Source organism: Panthera pardus, unplaced genomic scaffold, assembly GCF_024362965.1.
Source record: "Panthera pardus isolate Hobbes unplaced genomic scaffold, ASM2436296v1 HiC_scaffold_21, whole genome shotgun sequence".
Lineage (NCBI taxonomy): Eukaryota > Metazoa > Chordata > Mammalia > Carnivora > Felidae > Panthera > Panthera pardus.
The window spans coordinates 60,553,376-60,572,157 of NW_026526777.1; the positions used below are offsets into that span (position 1 = coordinate 60,553,376).

An 18,782-nucleotide genomic window follows, 5' to 3' on the forward strand; every position below is an offset into this window, starting at 1 on the left:
CTCTTAGAGCTCACGAGTTGGAGGTCCACATCGGGCTCTGAGCTGACAGCTGAGAGCCCGGAGCCTGCTTCCGATTCTGTGTCTTTCTCTCCCCCCTCCCCCACTAGTGCTGTTTCTCTCTCTCTCTCTCTCTCTCTCTCTCTCTCTCTCTCTCTCTCTCTCTCTCTCACAAACATTTTTTAAAAAAAGAAATAATCCATGTAAATGCACTCAGCAAACTGTACCGTTTGGACAAACGCATTTGATCTTAGCCAAAAGGCCGGGAAGCGATTAAGCGTTGGACACATGTAAGCGGTCACAATGGTTTATTTCTCTCCAGTTTTCCCTATTTTCTGTTAAAGAGCTCTATGCCCTTGGTATGCCTCACAACGTTTTCACAGGAGAAAAGTTGCAGCGTAGGTCTGTCTCCCTGCTACCTTTCCCGAAGCTGGAGAATCTCTGGTTTCCTTGAACGGCCTCCTGGAAGCAGACGGAGGGACGGGATGCAGCAGAAGCAGACACCCTTGCCCAGAGAACTTGCTAGGAGGAGTCCCGGGACAAGTTATGCCAAGTCCCCGCAGGTCCCCCCTCCCGCGTCCGTCCCTCCCCCGGTGCAGGCTGGCCACAGACACCTGCGTCTCCTGACTCCCCCTCCCAGAACCCCCGCTCCGTTGGGGCTCGGGTTCCCGGACGTGGGCCTCCCTGGGAGGAGCAGCGCCCGCGGCCCCCGGCTCTTCCCAGCACCCTCTCCCCCAGCGTACTTTGTTACTCGGCGCGACCTCGGGGCCGGCACGTGACCCAGAAACTTCGGAAGCCCCGGGGCGGCGGGCGGCGGGGCGGAGGCGGCGGCTGCGGCGGCGGCCGAGCTCCCCCGCGCGGCCGGCTCTGCGGCGGGGAGGCGCTCGCCCCGCGCCGCGCTCGCTGCCTGGGCGTGCGGGAGCGCCGCCGGGAGCCGCGCCGAGCCGAGCCGGGGAGCCCGCGGCAGCGCGCGTTCGGCAGGCGGCGCGGCGGGCCGGGCGGGCGGGCGGCGGCGCCCAGGGACGCCGGGGGCCCGCTCACGCGCGCGGCCGCAGCCCCGCCGCTGCCGCTGCCGCCTGGTCACCCCGAGCCTTGCGCTGCTGCCCTGCCCCACTTTGCCCGCTCCTTCATCTGAATGGGAAGTTGGGGAACATGGACGGGGTCGTGCTGGCGTGGATCGCTGTCTTCTGGCTAACAGGTAGGAGTCGGTTTCTCCCCAGGCGAATAACTTTATGTATATTCCCTCGGTGCTCCGGTTCCCACCCCACCCCACCCCCATTCCCCCCCTGGCTGGGCTTAAAGCTGCTTAGCAGGCCGGCGGTAAGTGGGGGAGGGGGCTGTGTGTGTGTGTGTGTGTGTGTGTGTGTGTGTGTGTTAGAATGATGGAGGAGGCGGGGAGAATCCCGATTACAAGTGAGACGGATCGAGATGCAGGTGTTTGACTCATTAGGATTTTTTTTTTTTTTCTTGTGCATTTCCTTTTCCACACAACGGTTCTCTCTTGGTCTTATGCCGAGTTTGTAATGCTGTGGGTCCTGGGAAGAGCCTGGCTAGGGAGAAAGAAAGCTCGGAGGAGACCGATTAATTAACAGAACTGGTCTTGTGGAGGTGAGGGGTAGAGGAGTGTCTCTTGAATTCCTTCCCTAGAGAAGCCGGGAGAGCCAGCGGCGTTCTCTCTGTGGCTCCGGGGGTGCAGTGGGGCGCATGAGGAAGGAGATGGGGACGGAGGCTTGATTGGTTGTGGAGTTTAGGGCCTTTCTCTGTCTCTCTCTCTCTCTCTCTCTCTATCTCTCTCTCTCTCTCTCTCTCGCTTGGTACAATTTGGGGAGTGGTCTCACAGTGGAGAAGAGCGAGCCTTCTTCCCCCCAATAAACAGGCCCCAATAAAGATGAATTGCAGAGATATTCAGAGGGTAGAGCTTCTCCTCAGCATTAAAGTCACTTCCTCTAGCTGGGTCCTCTGTGTTTCCCCCTGCCTTTTAGGGAACTTTCTCCCCACCCCCCTGGGGTCTGGAGAGGCTCAGGTTCCTAGCACGGTGTCTCACACGAAGATCCTTCGAGGTTAAGGGGCCGGTGGCTAGCCCTGAGAGATTCACAAAGTAGCCTTGCTTGGGTGGGGGTGGGGATGGGTAGGAAGGTTCAGGTAGTTTGGAAGCGGTTGAGACCAAGATTCCAAGCAAGGTGGAGATGGACTGATGGAGGAAAGGAACAAGAGATCAGAAAGGTTGTGAGGACTGGATGCGGGCAGTGAAGGGCAGGGGAGAAAACAGAAAATAGCACCAAAAAAAAAAAAGAAGTTCTGTTCCCTTTGGGGGCACCACTCAGATTTGGAAAACTCAAGTCAATAGGGTAAGGGGAACAAGTTTAAAATATCCAAGTTAAATCATTGGAAGAGAATAAAATATATTTAAGAAGAAAAGCAAAAACTCCTTTTCCCTTAGCTGTAGAGTAAGATTACTGATTGCCTCAATTTTTTTTTTCCCCCTGTTCCAAACGAAGGGCCCCTAACACGGGCTCTGCCCCCTGCTGGCTTTCCGTTTGGGGGAGCAGGGCACGCCAGCAGAGTTAGCCTCTTCTCTTGGCTGTTCTGAGTTCATCCCTCCCACATTATTCAAATATGAATCATCTCTGATTTCAGGGTTTGGCTGAGCCATGTCTCCCCACTCCCCTGGCCTCCAGTGCCTTCCACCTCCACCCTCACTGATTCTGAATGTCCTTAATTTGCCTCTACTTCTACGTTATCATACTGGAAGGAACTTGGGCCTGGAGCCTGTATCACTACCTCCCCAAGGTCAGCTAGGTATCCTGGGGGGGGGGGTGCTCTGAGTCACAGATGGTCTTGCAGATACCCAGGGATGTGCCCGAGAAAAGCACGCTAGGGATTGGCAGGGAGTGGGAGCAGAAGGCGAACATATATCCAGGCCCTTGCTAGATGGCCGACAGCTTTTTATGAGATGGAGTCATATCACTGGAAGGGGTCACAGGCCGTCTAGTTCAGCCCTCTCAGTTTACAGGAATGGAGGTCCAGAGAGGTGACAGGCACACAGCAAATCTGTGATGCAGCAGGGACTAGAACCCAGTTCTCCAAGCCTCAGGCCAATCCTATTTGCACTCTCCTAAGCTGCTGCCTCTCTGGTGTTTCTGTTTGTTCGGTTGGTGGTGGTGGTGGTTGTAGGATGTTTTGTTTTGTGCTTCTTTTGAGGGGAGTCGCTGCTTTGTCCGTGCCTTCTTTGCTCTGTACCTGGGGAGGCCGCCACCTGCCAGGAGGCAGGCAACAGGTTAGTTGTTAGGGCCATCTCAGCTGTCACATGGCCGGGCGGCTGTGCTCTGCACGGGAGGCTGGCTCTGGAGATCCCGTGGACCCCGCAGGCGTCCCCGGATCCCAGCTTCTGCTTCCCCGTCATCCCATCGGGCTGTCAGTTGTGCCTCTGGACCGGCTGCCTCTCAGCCTCAGCAAAGCAGAGGAGCTAAGGATGGCGGCTGGGGAGGGGGGGAAGCCAAGGATGAGACGGGGATTCAGACTCCTCGTTCACAGAGAAGCCGGGAGAGGAAAGGTGAGAAATCTCAGTCCGGCCCAATCAATGGATTTTCTCTTAAGGGGGTGGTACAAAGGGAGGGAGAGAGGAAAGGACAGATTAAAAATGAGTCAGAGAGCATAGGGAAAAACACATTCATTCTCCTCTCCCTCCCTTTCTCCTCCCCCACTTTCTCTTCCCTCCCTCCCTCCCTCCTCCCCTGTTTCTTTTAATGCAGGCTGAGCAATTTCTAATCAACACTTTAGTTTTTTTCCCCTCAGTCTCTAGCAGCTCCTTCCTTGTCTTTCATTGCTGAAATTCTGCTGTATATTTAGCCTCATGATTTCTTATTGTCATTGCGATGCTGCTTCCTGTAATAGATGGTTGTTGTTGTTTTGAACCAAACGCAATGCTTATCAGCTGTTATTCTAGCAACAGGTGCCATCTAGCAGTAGGACCTGAAGGAGGGTTCACTCGGTCTTTGTTCCTGAATGTGGATGGTGGCGTTTTCCTCCTTTCCTGGCAGCAGAAGCTGTGAGAAACGCTGGCGCCGTGTCCACTCCGCGAACACACTCCCATGCGGGGGAGCGGGCGACGACGGGTTTTCCTGGAGGCTTCTGCGCCTCCCTGTGATGAAGATTGCTCGCTCTATTAGCATTTCTTTTGGTTGCCTTCTGGCTTTACTCGTTCATTCATTCATTCACTCATCCATCCATCCATCCATCCATCCATTCATTCATTCCTTCAGCCATCCTCCAGGCACGGTTTCCTGTGCTTTGTAAGGGTTCCAGTAGGTGTTGAGGATGAAGAGAGAAAAGACACAGTCCTTGTCCTCAAAGAGTAGTCAGTCTGGTCGGTGACTCAAGCGAGCTTTCCAGTGATTTTGATGTCGAAGCAGAAGGTCCCCTGGTGAGAACCGTGGCCACACGGGCGCGAGGGGAGCGTGGCAGAGGCACACCCAAGCCGCACCTGAAGTGGATCCGACGGCGGAGGCCTGGAATGAACCCCCAGAAGAGGTGGTGGCCGCGGGGAGACACGTGTTCCCGCATGTCCGTCAGCTGCGGAGTTCCGGCCACGTGTGGGCGCCGTGCCGGGGTTACGAAAATGAGTGAGACACAGCCCTGCCTCCCAGCACCCGCTGGCGGGTGGCCGGACACGGGTTATGGAGTGGCCTGTGCCAAAGCAGTAATGGAGCTCTGCACCCAGTGCTGTGGGGGTGCTTCCAGGCGGCTCCTAGCCCAGCCTGGAGGGGGCCGGAGGCATCCAGGAGGGGTTGTTACCTGGTGTGGTTGGCGTTCACGCAGATACCCGGTGCCTTTTTTAGGAGAGGCTTGGATACGGAGAGTTAAGGCGGGGATTAGCCCTGGAGAAGGAAGAGTGGCTTCCGGAGACTGCTGACCCCTCCGCTTCCATGATCTCCTTTCCTGTCCTGTACTCCTTTCGGTTTCTCTCCCTCCTCTGTTCTCCTTTCTCCTGGGGGAAGAGACCTCGCTCTTACCAGAGCATCTTCTTTCAAACTCCTTATCACAGCTCTCCCCATTCCCCTCCATCACCCCCCGCCAGAGGCTGCCCTCTGGACCAGAACAGGGAGGCTTGTTTGGGTATCACGCCCTTTAGATTTTACACTCACGTGACTCTGTGGGTTGGCTGGTTTTTGCAGACTTGGAATTGTTAGTACTCGTAGTCTTAGTGCAAGTACTTGGTGCTCAGTACAGTGTTCGTAGTTTTGGGACCAGGGCTCGGTTGGTGGATGGAACCTTGACCTGGAAGTTAAGGATTGGGTTCCAGTCCTGCCTGCTGCACAGATTGACTATGTAAACCGTGGGATCTGGGTCTCATAACCTGGTGAATGAGATGACTTCTGAGGTCACTTTCAGCTCTAAGATCCTATGATGTAGAATCTTTTCTCCATGTAACTTTGATGAGTTGGAAGTCACAACTGAAGAGTGACAGGTCCAGTCTTCCTTTTGTAATTCACCCAGGGAAGAGCCACCAGCGAGCTCCAGTTTCTTCAGCCTTTCCCTGATCACGAACGATTGGAATGAAAGACACCAGCCGGGGAGGGAGAGCTCTTGTTAGGATTTTCAGAGAAACGGATGGGGTAGCACCCAGTGCTTGGTGGATAGGAGAGGGTCCACTCTGAACTATTAAATGTGGTCAGATTGGGAACTGGCAAAGCAAGCCAAGCACTGTGGACCAGGTGGGATGAATCCTCCTAGAGCCAATATGGCCCTAGAATGTCCCTTCTAGTCTCAACTTTCTGTTCCAGGACCCACTCACCTCCTCACTTCTTTCGACATTTTAGCTTTTATGCCTCCTTTTCTCCAATCAAGAATATAAAGAGAGGCATAATGTGATGGTTGTTCTTGTTTTAAACAAACATGCTATCATGCTTTTCGGTATGTTAAATGGCTTTCATATACATTATGCCTTTCGATCATTCTAGGTAAGAATGGCTGATATTACTTGCCTCTACTTAAAAAGACAAAGACTCAGAATAAGTGACTTGTCCAAGTCCGTGGTATCTTATTGATCCAAAACATAAGAAACAGTGACACTGACTTGATACGACTTGGTTGTTTCAAGTGCCTGAATCCAAGTGAAACATTCTTTTCTGCTTACAGTGGGTCGGAGTAGAACTCTTGATTTAAGTGAACATACGTGGGGTCTGTTATGGGGCACTGGGTAGTGAGGCTCAGAGTTCATGGAACTCAAGGAAATATGGCAGGGACTAGTGATAAAGAAAGCATTTAGCTTTTCCACTTCAATTGTAAGATCTAAAGTAAGTGAGAAGTGCTCCAGTGAGGCCCAGAGAGCAGAGGATGTGACCCAGGGACAGCAGATAACTGCTGGTATATCAGAGCCCATCCGGGACTAGGGGCTGGGGCTCTGCACCCGGGAGCCGCCCAGGATGTAGCTGGGGCGTGTGCACACTTGAAATTTTGGTCTTCAAGATAGTTTTTGGCTCTCTGAAAGTGAAAGAAGGCATTTTGGGTGACTAGTGTTCTTTATGGGCCAAGAAACAAAGAAGAAGTCAGAAGAACATGCTGCTTCCTGTTCTCCTGCAGTGTCTGCCCCGAATCAGGAGTAGAACCCTCATTCAGCTGGGATCCTGCATCGTCACTCCTCCATGCCCTCGGCTCATCAGGAGGCAGACCCAGAGGCAGTGCAGGGAGAGGGATTAGATTCAAACTGACCTGGATTTGAATACCAGCTTAATATTTCACCTTATTTTCTTTGGCTTGAAAGTGGGAAATTAACTTACGTTATAGGGCTGTTGTGATGATTAAAATGGAATTATGTAAAACTCCCAGCACGATGCGTGGTACACAGTAGGTCCTCAATTACGAATTATGAACCCCAAATAGGCATATCAGCCAGCATTTTTTTTTTTTTTCAACGTTTTTTTTTTATTTATTTTTGGGACAGAGAGAGACAGAGCATGAACGGGGGAGGGGCAGAGAGAGAGGGAGACACAGAATCGGAAACAGGCTCCAGGCTCCGAGCAGAGCCTGACGCGGGGCTCGAACTCACAGACCGCGAGATCGTGACCTTCAGCCAGCATTTTGATACAGCAGGGAGCAACCTCCAAATCTCAGTAGCTCGTACGAGCAGACATTTACCCCTGCTCATATTACACGGGAGCTGAAGTCAGCTACGAATTGGCTAGAATTGGTGGACTTGGCTCAGTTCCAAATGTCTTCTTGTTCCAAGACCCGGGATGAAGAAGCAGCCACTAGCTGGGCCTGCCGTTGTCATGGTGGAGGGCTCAAGAGGGTAGGGGGAGGGCCTAGAGTGACCAGAGCCAAAGCATGCATCTGCCCTTTAAGTTTCTGCTTGGACGTGTCTCATGGCCTTACGTGTCTTACGTACTTACGTTCCATTGGCCAATGCAAGTCCTTGGAAAAGCCCATGGTTTTTGAAGTGGTACCCTGCCTACAGGGAACAATGCAAGAGTCCAGAGGGAAAACGAATTGGGAATAATAAATAAGACGATCTATTAACTGGGTTAAATCATTCAGCAAATGTGTCGAGTACCTACTATGTAGCAGAGTCTTTAAAAGGCTGCAGGAGAGAGTTTGTCATTTCATGGCAGGGACCACTGAATAGGAAATTCTTAGGCAATGCGATGTCATCCTCTCGGGTACTGTGACTGCAGTAAGAGCAAGAGGAGACTCCTAGAAGAAGTGATAGCCGAGCAAGTTTGGAGGGATAAGGAAGAATTACTAGGGGAAAAGTGGGATGGGAGAAGGGGAACTTGCAGAGGGAGCAGCCATGTGCAAAAAAGACAAGAAGCAGGGAGGACCTGATGCTGAACATTACAAATATTCCAGTGTGGTCGGGGAATTTGGTGCTGCAGGAGGGATGAAGGAGAACGGCCCCCTCTGAAATGGGGCCAGTTGTCCCTTCTACTCCTGAAGTGGCCGGAAGGGGTCGTTAAAAGGGTCAGAGCAAGGGAGTGCCCCAAACAGACGTACATTTTAGAAATACCATTTGGACCTCAGTGCGGAGAGTGGGTTAGTCACAGAGTCACAGAGTGGGTTAGTCACAGAGTGACTAGACATGGAGGAGTGGCGGTGGCGTGGTTGGATGTGCAGGGTGAAGGGGCAGGAGTGTCAAAGATGGCCTTCGGGTTTGTGGCTTGGGATCGCTGGGGATGCCATTTGTGGGCCTGAACTAATACAGGAGGAGAAACATGTCAGGGAGGGAGATAAAGTTTCACTATTTTGCATTTCATTAAAGTAGAGTCTAAGCTGCCCGAACAAAGAGACTCTAAAATGTAATAACTCACACAGAATAATTCCTTTCTCTCCCCTGTAATAATCCAGGCCCAGTGGGGGTGAATTTGCCATTCCCCACATGTAGCTGCCAAGACCGCTCCAGTGACAGGCATTCTCAGCCAGTTGGAGCAAGGAAAGCAGAGGGCCAGGCAGGCAGCTTGTCTTTAGAAAGGTAACCCAGAAGTTGCACAGATCACTTCTCCTCATCTACCTTCATCCTGAACGTATGGCCACATTAGCTACAGAGAAGCCAGGAAGCATAGTATTTGGCTGGCTTGGCTGGCTAGATTAAGCCCTGAGAAATTCCATTACTGACGGAGGGGGACCCTTAGTGTCTCCCTCTATAGAGTGACAAGTTGGAGGTGCTTGTGTAACATCCACCCGGAGAATGAGGTTGTGTCGTTGGGTCTGGAGCTCAGGTGAGAGTCTAGACATGGAAATACAGATAACGAGGTGGTATAGGTGGTTCAGAACTTTCTTATAGGAGTTTTCTCTGTCCAAATGGCCGGCCCATCTCAGAAATCTGACCCACCCAAATGAACCAGGACACTTTCCAAAGTACCTCTGCCTTGCAGGCTAGGGACTGACCTCTTTTAGTGCAGCTTTGGTCCTGTTGGAACAGCAGGTAGGCCAGCTAGACATTACCCAGGAGCTCATTTCAGATCTCTGGAAGACAAGGCAAATCAGACAGAAAAGAGATAGGCTTCTGGCTCTCATCTGCACAGTGGCGGCTGAGAATGGGAAAGCGTGGCTCAGTTGGACACAGAGAACGTATGCTTAATGAATGGCAAGTTCTGTGTGCACAAGTACAGCGTTATTGGCAGCAGATAATAAGCAGGCCATGAGCAAAGCCTACTTGAGCCAGGGCAGCACTGGCATTCACCATAACCCCGTGGAAGACGGGGAGCTATTGCTGCCTTTGAGGACTACCAGGGAGAAAATACACAAGAATGCTGTCACATTTTTAAAGTCTCCAAATGGCACATCTGGTCACCCTAACGCTGAAGTGGATCAAGCAATCAGGTGTCATGAGAGCAAACAAGAGAAACTGATCCTGGCCAATTGAGGCAGGAAAGGAGTTAGAAGGAAGCTGATTAACTTGCAGAACCCGTGGGAAAGCTGCATAATTGGGCTTAGATATTAGGCAAATACCAAGGGAATGTCTGCTATTCTTTGTAAAGCCTTTGTATTTTATTTTTTAACCCAAGTACATCAGGAAGATGATGGATTGTTCCTATTTTTTTAGGGGAAAAAAAGACCCAAGCTGACTTGTCTTTTCCTTTAAACCTTGAGCCTGCAGGGCAGCATTTCTCCAAATACTTTGCTCCCATCCTGGCAATGCCACTGAGGGATGGACAAGCTTTATTTCCTCTTCTGGACTATGGACCAAACCTAGAGGAGATGCGTGGATACTTTGTACTCATCTCCTACACCTAAGAAACCCGCCCGTGGCAGGCAGTATCTTAAGAAATTGGGACAATATGTTGAAAGCGTGAAGGCAAAAGATAAATTTCTTAAATAAGATCTAACGTGAAGGCAGGAGAAGGAAGATTTGTACTGTCATACGGAATGAAGCAAAACCTTAGGAGTCTGACGGCCAAGGTGTGCTGGGCAACGGGTGATTCTGAGGTCAGAATCCCACTTCTGGAACTTCAAGGACGGATGAGCTTTATACGAAATTTCTAAAGATGAAAATCCCTACAATGATGATTGTCCGTGACCTTCAGCAGCAATCTTTGGTTCTCTAAAAGGGGACTGTGCTTCTTGAGCTGCCTCCCAAAGATGCTGGCAGGAATAGCTTACCAACTAACTAGTGGGGAAAAGGAACTTGCTTTGGAAAAAAATGAAACGGCTAAAATAAGAACAGCTTTGCTTCAGATACTGCTTTTGTTATTCTCGCAAGAACACGGTTTGTCACGTCTGGAATCCTTTCCTTTCCATGAGAATTGGGGCAGGACCTTGTTTGGCCGCATGAAGGGAGGCATTGTCTTTACTTGGAGCTGATCTTCCCTGGCCTAGTGACTAGCTGAGGTGGGTGGGGGCTGCTCTCTGAGCCGTCGCGCATCACTCTACTTTTAGGCAGCTTTTCTAGTTATTGGCCAGAATCCATTCTCTGTGCTGGGGGTGGGTCGCTCCTTCATTTATTCTTTCATCCGTTGATTCATTCCGCGTTGTGTGAGCTTTAGCCATATTCTGTGGCTTTGCTACATACTGGGGATACAGGGTCAACCAAATCCTGGTTCCTGCCCCCAGGGAGCCTAGAGTTAGAAATTAACTTTGTATTGAATTTCTCAAGATCAGGGACTGGTCTTTCAAATCAGTTTTGCCAGAACTTAACAGAGTGTTTTCAAACAGACTTTTGATTGAATTTGAGTTTGATAGGCAAGGGGAGTTTCTCTGTTGATCAGGGGCGCAATGACAACTGCCAGCATGGTCTGGTGGTCTAAGAATGAAGATTCCCTCCTCTGCAAATGTAGAAAAACACATAATCTCCAATCCTCACCTGTGATCCTCAGTGTGCTATTTGCTGCTCTCAGTCAGGAATCCTAAATTTTACTGATGCCTTCTATAAAGGATGATTCCTTACCTTACTTCGCTTCTGTTGCTATCTTTTGCTATCTTCCCTAACCTCGGGTCTTATCCCGGAAGGAAAGGGGAATCAATGGAAATCTTGAAGCAGGGAGCAGATATGATTGGATAAGTCTTTAAAAAAACAACTCTAGATTTAAAAAAAAAAAAAAAATGTGGAGAGTGTATTTGGCCAGAAGTAGGGAGACCACGTAGGAGGCAATTATAAAACTGAGGAGGTAATGAGACCTATGTGAAGTGATGCTCAAGAGCTTTGGAGCCCGTCAGCCTGGGTTCATATCTGACTGTTCCTTGCTAACTCTGAGATGTTAGGGAAGATACATACATTCTCTGAGAAACAGGTTCATCGTGTATAAAATGAACATAATAACAACTATAGAATTTTTTGAGAGAATTCATTAAGATACTACATGAATAATGCATAGCACAATTTCGGACACACAGTAAGCATTTCATAATTATTATTTAGTAGGAGGAATAGAAACCTAATTGAAGGGGGTGATGGCGGCAATAGAGAAGGGTCAAATTTGAGACATGTTTAGATTTAGTGACCAACCAAATGTATTCGGGGACAGAGAGGAAATCATCAAAGCTATGATTTCTATCCGAGGTGATAGGATGGGGGTATACTGGCAGAGGAGCTAGAGAGAGAGGAAGGACTGCTCTAGAAGCAAGGAGTGGGAAAAGAGATGATGAGTGGGGTTAGACATGTTGAATTTGAAGTATCTGTTAAAACATGCAGATGAGGCTTCAGAGAGCTGAGGGTCTGAGACTTAAATGATAGTTGGAACCGTGGGAGGGAATAAGATTTCTCAGATCAAATGCACGGATGAACACCACGAAGAGGCTGACCATTTTTAATTTATTTACCTGGCATGCAAAGATATTCTTATTAGCCTGTATAGACTCCAGCGTAAGGAGTACTAGGTTTTGGCATCTGACAAATAGTGAAATAGAAAAAACTCTGTGGGAAGTAGGACCAAAGCTCAGGACGCTAACCTTACCCCAGGGCAGATCTCTTGGAAATGAGAACCAGAGGGAGGGTATTGCCAGGCCGTATCTCAGTGCCCATGGGGAACTATCAATCTTAGTTTTCGCCCCAGTTACATACTCTCTCTGGGGGGCCTGATCTGGTGGTAGGAATGGAGATCCCATATGAGAGGTATTTTTCCAAGTTGGGTGGTCAGCCACATGGTTTCAGATTTGGTTCAGTCATGTGTCGGGGGGAGAGGAAACAGTACTCAGTCCTCTGGAGAAGGGGCTAGTATCGTGGCCCAGGTAAACAGACTGGAGCCTAGAGTAAGGTCTCAGTCCCAGTTGGGCAAATGGATTGCAAATCAGGAGGAGACCGTCTAAGATAAACACAGGTTGAGAAGGAGATGGTACGTAGTGGGTATAAGGAATCCAAGCCCTCACCCAGAATTCAGGGTTAGGGCCAGAAGAGCAATTCCAGACCCCACTACAGTGGGTTGGGGTTCCTAAAGGCAGGCTCAAGACTCGGGTGGCATTCATCCTACAGTTTGAAGTTCATAGAGCTAAAGCAGGGATTGGCATTTCCATCTTTCTTCACTCTTAAGGTCCTTAAAGATCCGATAAACTGGGATTTACTTGAGATTTTTCGTCCTGTCTTCTCCAGTTGTCCAGATGTATCCTTAGCTGAGAGTTCCAGGGTTCCTATTATACCTGCACAGGAACACACAGGGTTACCCTCCACTTCTGATTTCCAGGAGGTGCCTGTGTAACTGTGCAGTGATGAGTAAACCCAGGCACTGTCACTGTTCAACTCCTAATTACCTATTCTAGCGTTTCCGTGCAGTTTCTGCACACTCTGCCCTCTACGCACTTAGCATCTCCCGTCTTCGTCTCTGTGCTCACCCAGCTCTAGGTTCATAGCTTCCCAGAAGTCAATAGACTGTGCTTGACAGGAGCACCAGCTACATTTATTGAGTGTTTGCCATATACCATGCTGTCCTAAGTACTTGGGTTCATATTTCATTTAGCCTTCAGTCAATTCCGTAAGGTAGTTATAATTATCCTGGTTTTACCAGTGAGGAAACTAAAATTGGTGAGTTGAGAAATTTGCTGTAGGTCATGCAGCCAGGAAGGGGTAGAGCTTGGACTCTAATTTAGGACTGGATTCCAAAATCCATGACTCTCGCTCTCATGCTGTAAAATGGTAGGTGTTTCTCAGAATGTATTCCTGATTCTTTGGAGCATGGATTTATATTGTATGTCCTGGAATGAACGGAGAACCAACTAGACTACATTAATAATTAAGGGAGTCCAATAGCTTGGTCAAATGGCTAATCTCGTTAACAGAGAACAGAGCTGTAAAGGAGGTTATTCTTAGTAATCGCCTAACTCTCTCACAAACAAACAAACAAAAACACAAAACCCTGACCAAACAAACAAACAAAAAAACGTACAATACTTTTATTTAGCAACACTTTTATACAACACTTTGTCTGCCTTCTTTGCTGGTTTTATTTATCCTAGAAAGGCTAGGAAATGTGATTTCCCAGGGATAGCCTGAAGTGATAGCAGAGAAGAAAGGCGGTGTGGTCAAGTACAAAGTGTTGTACTGGGAACAATGCCTGTGATTGGTTATTCAGCCTGAACCACTGCTAACCGAAGTCCCTTCACCTCTCTGTCCCATTTTTGGAGAACTGGAAAATTGGAGTGTGAATAGGGATTTGGAGAAGAATTACAAGGTTAGAAATTAACGCAATGGAATTTCAGGAGAAATTGTAAAGAAATTTCTTTTCCCACGCCAGCTCTGTGAGTTAGAGAGCAGTGGAATTAGCCACATCAACATCTGGCGTGGTGGAAGGAAGCAATGGAGCCTAGAAACTGAGATTCTTCGGTGAGCTTCCAGATTGGCATTATTTGCCCCTGGATGAGGCTGATGTACATAGTCTGGTGGTCATCAAGCCTGTTGGTGGCGGACGTTCAAGGAGATTCAGGAGCCTCAGTGTGGGAGGTGAGAGAGAAAGCAGGAAAGGTGAGGGAGGATTAGTGTTTGAGATCTACCACTGCAGGACATGGTCACAGTCCTCTGCGGTAGGGTCTCCCCCGGACAGGTGCCCGGTGACGTAATGCTTGTTAACAACCCTGTGAGTAAGCATTATGAGTACTATCTATTTGATTCCACTGCTATTTTACTATAGCGTGCTATCTATGACACACGTAACCGTCTTCTCTGCACAGTCTTAGAAATTCCTGTAGTGATAGTCATTCATGTGCACGCACGTTCCTTCACTTATTCTATAGCACTTGGTAGGTTCAAAACACTACGATTTGGTGAATCTCAAACACTCTGTTGTACTCACTTCCTCATGTTCACAGAATGCGGAAAATGTTTTCTCCCCAGAAGAACTTAGAACCTGGTTTTTCATAGCGAGAGGTGCTGGTCTGGAACTCCGAAGACAGGAGCCCGAGTGTGGTATTTTGCCTTTGTTGAGGGTCCTTGCATAGGAGACACTCATAGGTAAATTAAGTGTATGTTGGAACCATGAGGGTGAGTGTGCTTTCCAGATGTCATTTTGAACACTGGCAGGAATAAAGGACAGAAGGCGCCCCGCGGAAACTATTCCTTCCTCGCGTGCCTCAAGTCCACTGTAATTCTAGGGTCTCAAGCTCCCAGCAGCTGACTTGGCAGACTCCTTCCTGGACTTAATTCAGAGCGTCTTTATCATGTCTTTCTGTTCATATTCCCTTCTCTGCCTCTCATCATCATTCTGTTTCTGCTTCTACGTTAGATCAAGGTAGAAACTCCTCTGATTCTCTCATTGAACTGAGAAAGTTAAGTTCTCTTTGCTTGGAATTTCTAGATCTCACCATTAAGTTAATAGAGACCTTTTGCCTCTCAAATACTCCCCTGGTCTTCCATTCACTGAAATCTCCCTCTCTTTCTTGGACAAAGCCTCAGGCTCTATCTTTTCGCCACTTAAACTTCTCGTCTGCTTTCTAGCGTTCTTTCTCCCTTTTCTAAAAAATTTATTTTGAGCGACAGAGAAAGAGAGGGAGACAGCATGCGCAGCAGGGCAGATAGAGGGGGAGAGAGGGAATCCCAAGTAGGCTCTGTGCTGTCAGCATGGAGCCTGACGTGGGGCTCAAACCCACAAACTGTGAGATCCTGACCTGAGCTGAAATCAAGAGTTGCACGCTCAATCGACTGAGCCACCCAGGTACCCTTCTCTCCCCTACCCCCCTTTTTTTTTTGATGAACCTTCAAAGCTTTTGAACTTAGTCTACTGCTTTTGATCTGAAAATCTTCATTTCTCTTAAAGCTTTCATTTCCCTTCATCTCTGTCCCCTTTGCTAGCTTATCATCTGGAAGGGAAGTCACTTCCTCCTGAAGTTATACTTCCCAGCTTCATTGTTTTTTTTTTTTTTTTTTCAACGTTTTTTATTTATTTTTGGGACAGACAGACAGAGACAGAGCATGAACGGGGGAGGGGCAGAGAGAGAGGGAGACACAGAATCGGAAACAGGCTCCAGGCTCCGAGCCATCAGCCCAGAGCCTGACACGGGGCTCGAACTCACAGACCGCGAGATCGTGACCTGGCTGAAGTCGGACGCTTAACCGACTGTGCCACCCAGGCGCCCCCCAGCTTCATTGTTTTTATTTATCAAATATTACTTGAGCGCCTATGGGCTTCACAAGCCAGGACAGTAAGATAAGACACATTCCTTACCTGACAAATCTGATGGGGGTGACAGGCATGAAAAGAAATTCTTGCAAAGTAATTATAAGAAGTGTCTAGAGGGGCGCCTGGGTGGCTCTGTCGGTTAAGCGTCCGACTTCGGCTCAGGTCACGATCTCGCGGTCCGTGAGTTCGAGCCCCGCGTCGGGCTCTGTGCTGACAGCTCAGAGCCTGGAGCCTGTTTCGGATTCTGTGTCTCCCTCTCTCTCTCTCTCTGCTCCTCCCCTGTTCATGCTCTGTCTCTCTCTGTCTCAAAAATTAATAAACGTTAAAAAAAAAATTAAAAAAAAAAAAGAAGTGTCTAGAAAAGGATGCTGGGATTCTGATGGCACAAAGGAGGAAGTGATGAATGGACTGAGGGTCAGAGAAGACTTACAGAAAGCCTTTGACCTGGGCTTTGAAGGGTGGAAAACAGCTTCCCAAAGAAAGAAGTGAGGAGAAAGCATTCCAGAAACTAGGAGCTTCACGTGCAAAGACCCAGAGGTGTGAGATGGCATGTCCCACCTGGGGAAACTCTTAGCTTGTTTGGTTGTTCCTGGAAGCTGGTACTCAAATAAAGGTGCCACTACAAGTGAGGCTGAGGAGGTAAGAAGAGCTAGATGATGAAGGACCTTACATCTTTTCCAGGTGCTTTGGGTTCTATCCTGAAGGCCAGGGAGGTTGAGTGAAGGGTTCTAAGAAGGAGAGCCACAGCAGCCAGATTTAGAAAGACTGCTTGAATTATATAACAAGGAGAATGGATGGCATGTGGGCAGTGGCCGGCGGGGAGATGAGACGAGATTATTGTAATATTATAAGCAAGAAATCAAAAGGGCACCAACAAAACCAATGGTAGTGAGGTCAAAGAGGAGGGAAGAAATATTAAAGATGTTAAGAGATCACATGGACATGGCTTCGTGACCGACTGGATATCGGGAGTGAGGGCAGGTTTCTGGACAATGCAGCCAGATGGGATGATGCCGTTAACTGTGATGGGGAAGGCGAGGAGGGACAGATCAGGGAGGTGAGGTGGAAAGGCGCGACCGTGTGATGGGAGGTGAGGTCCAGGGTGTGGATACCACTTGGACATGTTCATCGTGTTTTGCAGCCATGGCCGACGGCCTTCAAGTCACAGTGCCTGACAAGAAGAAGGTGGCCATGCTCTTCCAGCCCACCGTGCTTCGCTGCCACTTCTCCACGTCTTCCCATCAGCCTGCCGTCGTGCAGTGGAAGTTCAAGTCCTACTGCCAGGATCGCATGGGGGAATCCCTGGGCATGTCCTCTCCCCGGGCCCAGTCTCTCAGCAAAAGAAACCTGGAGTGGGACCCCTACTTGGATTGTTTAGACAGCAGGAGGACTGTTCGAGTGGTGGCTTCCAAACAGGGCTCGACCGTCACCCTGGGAGACTTCTACAGGGGCAGAGAGATCACGATTGTGCATGGTAATGATGCCTCCGCTTGGAATCCAGGAATGGAAGGGAGATTAGTTCCACCCTCCCCCACACAAGGGGATGCCAGCGTCTCAGCCTTGCAACCCCTCAAGATTTTGATTTTATGGGAGATGGAAGCAATCAAGAAGCTTAGCGAACTACTTAATGGGACAGTGAGTGTAGAAAGTGTAAAGGGTGTGATATCTAGGACAGACACAGAGATGAGCTTTGGAAATAGTCTTTCCCGGTCCCGACCTCTAGTCTGAGGAGCTTGTTATCAGAACTGAATTGAAACAGATTCTAGTGAAAGAATATTCTCAAAACCTTACACCTTGGCATTAGCGTTTACGGCCCATTCCCAAACTCAGAAAACACACTTCCCTAGGAAGTTGCTCTGCTGGGAGAAGGGATGAATGCATCAAGTTACAGAGCCGGGTAGATGCCATGGTCCAAGCCCCAGGTAGTACTGCATCAATTCTACCCTTCCTTCTGCCCCCTAAAGCTTTGGACAAGAAAAGGGCCTAAGAGTCTGACGTGACCTGTGAATTTTGAAGAACTCCTGTGAAGCCAGCCCATTTCTGGGAGTCCAGGGTAATTCTGGCATGTATCTGGCTTTCAGGGGCCTCTGCAGATCTGGTTGGTTGCAAGCAGTCATCTATTCCCAAAACTGAACTGGCCCTAGACCAGTTTCTGGGGACACACTAAGTGTCTCACCTTAGGGACGCTATTGTTTGCTATTGGGTTTTTGTCTGTTTGTTTGAAATAAAGCAAACATCTCGTCAGCTGCCATCTAAGTGGAGAAGCAGACTTGTAAACAATCCAGAAGGGCCCTTCTCTCACCCTCTAGTGTTCAGTGTTTTCCTTTCAGGGGGCAGTTTTAGGACTGGGCACTTCTTTTTGTGATCACAGATGCTGATCTTCAAATTGGAAAACTCATGTGGGGAGACAGCGGACTCTATTACTGTATTATCACTACCCCTGATGACCTGGAGGGCAAAAACGAGGACTCGGCAGAATTGCTGGTGTTGGGTAAGTGAAAAGCATCAGCAGCACCTGTGTCTTCGACCGCCTCACTTCTCCCTCCATATCCCAGCAGGTGCACACGCAGGCTTTATCGTTTGTGCGCAAACTGGTTTTAGTACATGTTCTCTGTGAGCAGTAGGCGTTATTGTATCTTGTTTCTTGGAGGCTGTGCCCCCCTCTCTTTTTTTAGCATTGTCCTGAGTGTTTCTTCTGCTTTCTTAGAGTTGTTTTTCCCTCCTTTCCACTCGTGTACCTTTAGCCCTGATTTCTCTTTGCTCTTATGCTTTACTTACCTTTTTATACGCTAAGTGTTGAAGAAAATGCCAGAGGCTTTTGAAGCAGAATAGAGACAATTGAGAGAGAAGGATTTGTTGGTGAGTCAGGATCTCCTGAGACTTGGGGGATCGTTTCCCATTCAGTTACAGACACTTAGGACAATCATGAGGAGGGGTGGCTGTAAACCAGAGAGTTTAACAATAAAATGTTCCAGGTGAAAAGAACCATCGGAGAGTCTGCTAGTGTTTATTGGAAGGCAGATGTCTTGAAACCTAAAAGGGTCTGAGTCATTCTCAAAGCAAATATATCTAGTGCTTATTAATATTAATTTGTTCATAAATGAAAACTCACTATTCTTGGCGACTTTTCTAGTGGATTGGAGGAGTGTTAGTGGGAGATGACCTCCTTGTGATGAAACTGAAAATTGAGCACATATTTCATGTTCTGTAAGTGTTGGTTGAACAAGAAAATTAGAGTAAAATATACAG

The 18,782-nt window shown here is 48.8% G+C and overlaps 1 protein-coding gene and 1 long non-coding RNA gene across 6 annotated transcripts in view; one reads left to right on the forward strand and one right to left on the reverse strand.

The window, feature by feature from the left end:
- Positions 1-288: 288 nt before the first annotated feature.
- Positions 289-860, reverse strand: LOC109251649 (uncharacterized). Its single transcript, XR_002073615.2, has 2 exons — positions 741-860; positions 289-459 (listed from the first exon to the last, which is right to left on the reverse strand). It is a non-coding gene; the product is annotated as an uncharacterized LOC109251649 (long non-coding RNA).
- ILDR2 (immunoglobulin like domain containing receptor 2) overlaps positions 625-18,782 on the forward strand; it is a 63,892-nt gene continuing 45,734 nt past the window's right edge. The window contains exons 1-3 of one of the 5 annotated variants that reach the window (XM_053909358.1): positions 625-1,195; positions 16,675-17,007; positions 17,905-18,024. In XM_053909358.1, coding sequence (XP_053765333.1) covers positions 1,150-1,195; positions 16,675-17,007; positions 17,905-18,024 — 499 coding nt within the window. In that variant the 5' untranslated portion in view covers positions 625-1,149. Of the gene's footprint in view, positions 1,196-3,280; positions 3,551-8,360; positions 8,465-16,674; positions 17,008-17,904; positions 18,025-18,782 lie in introns of those variants that run through there. The other 4 variants (XM_053909359.1, XM_053909357.1, XM_053909355.1 and 1 more) reach the window with 4 other exon arrangements.